Here is a 6,523-nt window from a genome sequence, read left to right as displayed (position 1 = left end):
TTCCCTTCAGATATTTTTTGATCCGTTCAGATATTAGTTTCCATGAATAGGCCTATATCATAACGATTTGGCATAGCTAATGCAATAATTATCAGTTTGCTTTATGCTTTATAGACTAGCATCCTGTTGCAGTTCATTCTGCGTGTAAAAGAAAAGCTGATGTTTATTTTGTTTAACACCCCCCCCATACTATATTTCCTACTTAATCTGGTCCTGCTCAATAAAGTTAAAACTAATTAATAAAAATAAAATAAAAAATCCTAATTTAATTGAATAATTTTGAAAAATGTATGAATGAATTAAGTGTAAGTAAATACAACACAACTCATCGGTCTGGGTTCCGAACAGCTGGTCGTCTTTCCGTAACCAATCAGCTTCTCAAAAAGGTGACGTATAAGTGTCTTACGTCAGACCAATAGCGAGAGAGAAGAGCTGAAGCCGACGGAGTTTGAGAGAGGGAGAGAGTGAGATAGGGACAAGAGTGGCCCATCAATGCTGTGTCCAAGCACAGGAGCTCAACGCACACCCCTAAATCTAATCGCAAGCATCTCGATTCCGGGAAGTCCTGCAACATCTCGAAACCTCGGCCACTTTCCCGCCTTCACTCATCAAAACACGGACACTAAGGGCCTTCTCTCCGTTTTTAAAGTGGACCTAACACCGCCTTACTTTCTTGACATGGGAGACATGGGGGATCCACTTAAAAGTAAGTAGCCTAATGCTTTAATGTCTATTTTTGTGTTTAATAACAGTTACTTTTTTGTTGCTAATTATTAACGATGAAAGATGCCTGCAAACAAGCTAATTTTAATACGTTGTTCCTTGTTCTGCAAAAGTTAAAAAAGTTGAGAACAGATCGGAAGGATTGTCACATGTGAAAGCCGTTGATTTAAGGGCGAATAGGCTACCATTCTTCCTGAATTTAAATAACTAATTATTCCTAACTATTTGATTATTATTAGTAGTAGTAGGCCTAGTAGTATTTGCCAATTATAATGCGACAGACTGTGGCTTTATTCCAATAATTTTAGTCATACTGTATACATCATTATTTATATTTTTTAAATCAGGTTATAATGTCCTTAATTCTACACATATCGTTTTAGTAATACACTGGCAGATTATGGCTATGCAAGAAAAAATTTGTAGTGTTGTCATTTTATTTTACACACACACACACACACACACACACACACACACACACACACACACACACACACACACACACACACACACACACACACACACACAAGTATGTATATATATATATATAGGCCTAGACAAAAAAATTCTGTTCATTTTTCTCAATCAGAAAAACGTATTATCTCGTTGTGCGTCGGCTGTGGGAATCAAATCCAGGACCAGTATATTCTGCGAGTGTCTCCGGACCTTGAGTGGCACGCGGCATGTTTGAAATGTGCAGAATGTAACCAGTATCTGGACGAGTCCTGTACATGTTTTGTCCGAGACGGAAAAACGTACTGTAAACGGGACTACATCAGGTAATGCAGATCAATTATGTCATGTTTTAGTTTTCGAGTGTGAGTGAATGACAGTATTCAATCATTATTCACGGGTGCATTACAGAGACATGCTGTCATTCATTTTTTTTTTTTTTTTACTTCACAGCACCTATATGCTAATCTTCTGTCCTGAATGATTCTACAGTGCAATTATTCCGCAGTTATTATGGAGCTTTGTTCATATGCATGGCATTTCAGAATGTATAAGAAATGTAATCGCAAATTAAACAAGACACATTTTGACAGTGCAGAATTTAGTAGCCTATTTTATATAAGTACTTTTTTCGTGATTGATAAAACCACGGGTTAAACATATATTAGTCTGCAGAGAACATTTATTGAGTTATTTTTATTATTAGACCTATTTTTTTTTCATCAAATACAAAAATAATAAATACAAATGTAATAAAATATTTTATATTTTTACAATGTAGTAGGCTTAACGAATTGTGATATTTACGAGATTATTAACCCACTTGTTCTCTTCCTATAGCTAGTGTGCGTTATGTTTTATAAATACATTTTAACTGGGGCATTTGTTCTTATTATGACGTTGCAGTTACCATCAATATATTCAAGAGTTTTTATATTCTTCTTATATCGAGTGTCTGCTAAAATTGTTGTTAGGCGATGCCCTTTATTTATAATAATTGTTACCTAAATTATAATGTAGAAATCGTTGTTTTTTCTATTTCAGGTTATACGGGATAAAATGCGCTAAATGCAACATCGGTTTCAGCAAAAATGACTTCGTCATGAGAGCGCGCTCGAAGGTTTATCATATCGAGTGTTTCAGATGTGTGGCGTGTAGTCGGCAGCTCATCCCCGGAGACGAGTTCGCTCTGCGGGAAGATGGGCTCTTCTGCAGGGCCGATCATGACGTGGTGGAGCGGGCAACAATGGGTGCTGGTGACCCGTTAAGCCCATTACATCCGGCGAGACCTTTACAAATGGCAGGTAAGTTCTATTACAACTTGCAAGGCATTGTTTGCTCAAAGACTCGAGGATTATTTGTCTCTGTGAATTTATATAGTCTTAACCCTCCTCTAAACCTTGAGCTTTTTCTAGCGTGTTCCAGATGACTGTAATCATCTCACAGTCCACTGTTAAACAGTGCGAGATGTGGCTAACCATTCGTGAATAATGATGTCATTAACACGGCAACCTCAAGTCTGTAGTGGTTTGACAGCATAAAATGCTCCTCGTTTTATTTTTCCTGTTTGTCTATTATTGAATTCAGCCATGAATGTATGAAATGGATATTCTCTGCTGATTAGAGCCCAACCACGCGATAATGTCAGCTTGTAGATATTGCTAATAAACATGCTAATGTATAAATAAATACAATGGATATAAAACATAATAAAGGCTGATTAAAAAAGGAAATATGCGATAATATGTGGAATCGAACAGGCTATTACAAATCAGCGTCAAATTCAAGCGCACGTTTTAGGATCCACATTTTAAAGGGTATCGAAATAAAACAAGTTTAACTAAAAATCTACTGCGGCTCTTTAGTGCATAAATAATGCATTCTCACTGGTAAAGCACATGCGAGTAACACATTTGTGATTCCCATTAAACAATCTTATGCAATACGCAAACCACCACAACATCTGTTGTTAATGCAGGCTTATTTGAAGTAGTCATGATGGCAGTACACCTACCAGATCTGATTATTTAAACTCAGAAGAATGCACAGATTGGTTTAATTAAGTGTCGTAAAACCTATCTGCCCGACCAACTGGATCATACTTGCCCTCCAAATGTACTGCATCCAGCACGAACTTAATAACCAAAAAAATATTGCAACCATGGCTGCATTTCAAGTTTATTAAACGAAACTATTTGTCATAATACATGCATAATTAAGAATTGCATCTGGGGATGAGCAGACCCCCAAAATATATGTTTAGATGATCAATTTTAAAGTCATCGAGGGATTTTCTCTCAACCTCAGAATATCAAATATATAGAGAATATGGAACTTTTGTCTTCACGACACATGTTATTTTTTATTAATTATCAGCATGTTATTATTATCATTACTACTACAACTGCTATTAATATGATTACCCCATACGCAAGACAAAGTAGCCTATAGCTGGTCCTCAGCCAGCCCCGAGTTATCCGTCTAATTTTCTTGACAGTTTGATCGCTTGACTGTAATTGGCAGTCTTCACACTTTCAGAGCCTTATATAACAGATCTTTATCTTTAACTATTATTTTTCTCTTTTTCACTTCTCTTGCAGCAGAGCCCATTTCGGCACGTCAGCCTGCGCTTCGACCTCATGTGCACAAGCAGCCTGAGAAAACAACCCGCGTCCGGACAGTCCTCAACGAAAAACAGCTCCATACCTTGAGGACTTGTTACAATGCCAACCCTCGACCCGACGCTCTCATGAAAGAGCAGCTCGTTGAGATGACGGGTCTCAGCCCCAGAGTCATCAGGGTTTGGTTTCAAAACAAACGCTGCAAGGACAAAAAGAGGAGCATACTGATGAAACAACTCCAGCAGCAGCAACCCAATGACAAAATGGTAAGCCCACGGGCGCTTTAGTCGACAAAACAAAACACAAATAGCAAACTCCGTATTGCATAGTTGTTGTATTTCTAATGAATCGTTTGCACAAAAATGTGCGTTTGTAAAAACGCCCTGAAAAATAATTAACGTATGCGCATTTTCTAAAAACTACAGTTTTTGTAGCTGTGTTTACCTGATCGCTAGTAATGACTGCAAATCAATTTATTCATGGTCATCCGTAGAACATCCAGGGGATGACAGGCACTCCAATGGTGGCGACCAGTCCAGAGAGGCACGACGGTGGTTTGCAGGGAAATCAAGTGGAGGTGCAGAGTTACCAACCGCCTTGGAAAGTCCTGAGTGACTTCGCACTGCAGAGTGACATCGACCAGCCTGCTTTCCAGCATCTGGTGAGTGCTCGAATATGCGCGTAAACATACAACAAGCGCAAAAATGCATCTACCATCAACACTACCATCACTACAACCTCTGAAATTAATTACAATAATATACAAATTATGTTTATAATAATAGCCTACCTTTTGCACGTTCTAGGTGAATTTATCTGAAGGAGGGCCAGGCTCAAACTCCACTGGGAGCGAGGTCGCCTCAATGTCCTCACAACTGCCAGATACACCAAATAGCATGGTAGCGAGTCCTATAGAGGCCTAGGCCAGTGGATTACGATCCTGTACCTGAAGGATGGGAAACGAAGTTTCGGGGAACCAATCTCAGTGATGGAGTTGTGAAGTCTCTTCCATCCCTATTTAATTTAGGGCCATTCTTGAATAAAACCCATCCTCCAACTGAAGCCTCTTTAACGAAACAACCATTGGTTGTATTTATACACTGTGATGACAATCATGGGATTTAAACACACTCCGTTGTACCGAGCAAGTCCGACTAGTGCTGCGCAAAGACCATTTCATGAGTATATGATGAGAAGTTGCAAACTCCAGCGAAAGTGGACCAAGCCGGCGCACATATTCATATAGCGAACTTGAATTGATCATTGCAGTGCACCGTGGTGCGGCCGAGGGGACCTGGTCGGCCACACTTTTGCCAAATACTCCTCCGCATTTCCCCCCATTTTTACTACAATTCAATGGACCTCTGTGGATATAAGAAGCAAGAGAACTTAGTCTAATATATACGTTCGCACTGTTGTGCGAAACGCGAGTAGCCTATAATGAAAAAATGACTGCTTATTCTGTTTCTATTAAATAGATCGAAATGGACTAGTTCACAAATAAGACGTTTTGAAGAGGGTATATGGCAGCCGAGGTCTACTGCGATTACAGTTTTTATCGGTCCCTTTTCAAGCCCAAGTACTGCTAAAGCATTGCAACAAGGTATACCTCTATTTTGCCACAAGCAGTGTGGGAATTTCATGTGTTCGTGTCCGTCCAATATTGTTTTTCTTTCCCAAAGATGTGTATATATTTAAGTTAATATGACTGATTAGATCTGGAGGTTTCTGTATAGATTTAAGTTAATATGACTGATTAGATCTGGCGGTTTCTGTTTTGTTCCTGTATTGCAAATATTTTGTTATTTATTGTCAATAGACATGCCACTTTGGTGTACTTTTACTTGCTGAAGTAAAAAGGAAGGAAAGAAAATAATCGACTCTTGAATGATCTATCATAATTGATGTGTCCTGTCGATTGATCAAAGACTGTTGTGAGAACAACGCCATATGTAGAGTTATTTTCAGGTATATTTGATCAATAAACATTTGACGTGTACTGAAAGTAAATGGTCAGGCACGGGAAGTTTTCTTAAATGTGATTATCTTTGTATGTTCATGACAATTTTGTTTGGCTGTTATTAAGTAGGAGTTGAAAAACATGGGAAGAAAACATGGAGAAAACATGGTTCATATTTGATCAAATAACTTCGAGCAAAAAGCAGCTTTAAGATATTTACATCATACTGTAGATCAAGAATTGTAACATTAACCTCAGTCGATAGTAGTAATTCAGAGTTAGTGGAACAACTGTTGATTATCGCATATGAGGGGATCACCATGTTATTATTATGCACACTGCTTTCTTTGCTCTCTTAATTAATATAATTGAACTTCAAATTGGAAATAGTGTCAATGTTTTTATGAAAACTTGTAAGTTGCAATGACCTTGCCAATGCCAGCTGCTTTACATGTCTCATGACTCTGGGTATAATCAACCTATATATTTCATGTTTCTTTTATGGAAATAGTTGCTGTGAGTAGGGATAATTTGGATGTTTCCCATATCCAATGCTGATCTATGCAATACTATATTAAATTAGAATTACAAGTAAAACATATTGCCAAGAGAGGTGGGTTTACTACAGCACTGACTGATTTCTTTTTTTATTTACTTTCAATTTGCATTTTCTACTAAGTGTTAGATAAGGTACATTGAATTAGGTACGCTTCAGGACAAAAACTAAAGACTATGTTATGACTTCACATTAGGAAATATGTAAGAC

At 37.9% G+C, this 6,523-nt stretch overlaps 1 protein-coding gene across 2 annotated transcripts; it reads left to right on the top strand.

Annotated features, from left to right (window-relative positions):
* The first annotated feature begins 483 nt into the window (after positions 1–483).
* LOC127643072 (insulin gene enhancer protein isl-1-like) lies at positions 484–5,672 on the top strand. 2 transcript variants are annotated; one of them, XM_052125627.1, is made up of 6 exons: positions 484–706; positions 1,313–1,502; positions 2,221–2,480; positions 3,780–4,063; positions 4,291–4,458; positions 4,604–5,672. In XM_052125627.1, the coding sequence occupies exons 1-6, from the start codon at positions 493–495 to the stop codon at positions 4,718–4,720; spliced, it is 1,233 nt and encodes a 410-aa protein (XP_051981587.1). In that variant the 5' UTR covers positions 484–492; the 3' UTR covers positions 4,721–5,672. The 2 variants fall into 2 exon arrangements, with proteins under 2 accessions (XP_051981587.1, XP_051981585.1); XM_052125625.1 differs by having other exon boundaries at positions 3,777–4,063.
* The last annotated feature ends 851 nt before the right edge of the window (positions 5,673–6,523 follow it).

The sequence above is a fragment of the Xyrauchen texanus genome, chromosome 4 (genome assembly GCF_025860055.1).
Source record: "Xyrauchen texanus isolate HMW12.3.18 chromosome 4, RBS_HiC_50CHRs, whole genome shotgun sequence".
Lineage (NCBI taxonomy): Eukaryota > Metazoa > Chordata > Actinopteri > Cypriniformes > Catostomidae > Xyrauchen > Xyrauchen texanus.
Note: the sequence above shows the minus strand (reverse complement) of the source record. Positions and strands in the feature narration are given on the sequence as shown.

What these genes read in the sequence shown, in the direction of transcription:
- LOC127643072 (XM_052125625.1), top strand. Translation starts at nt 493, where the DNA reads ATGCTGTGTCCAAGCACAGGAGCTCAACGCACACCCCTAAATCTAATC. An exon ending in CATGGGGGATCCACTTAAAA is followed by an intron (nt 707 to 1,312) that starts GTAAGTAGCCTA and finishes TTTCTCAATCAG; the next exon opens with AAAAACGTATTATCTCGTTG. An exon ending in AGCCTGCTTTCCAGCATCTG is followed by an intron (nt 4,459 to 4,603) that starts GTGAGTGCTCGA and finishes TGCACGTTCTAG; the next exon opens with GTGAATTTATCTGAAGGAGG.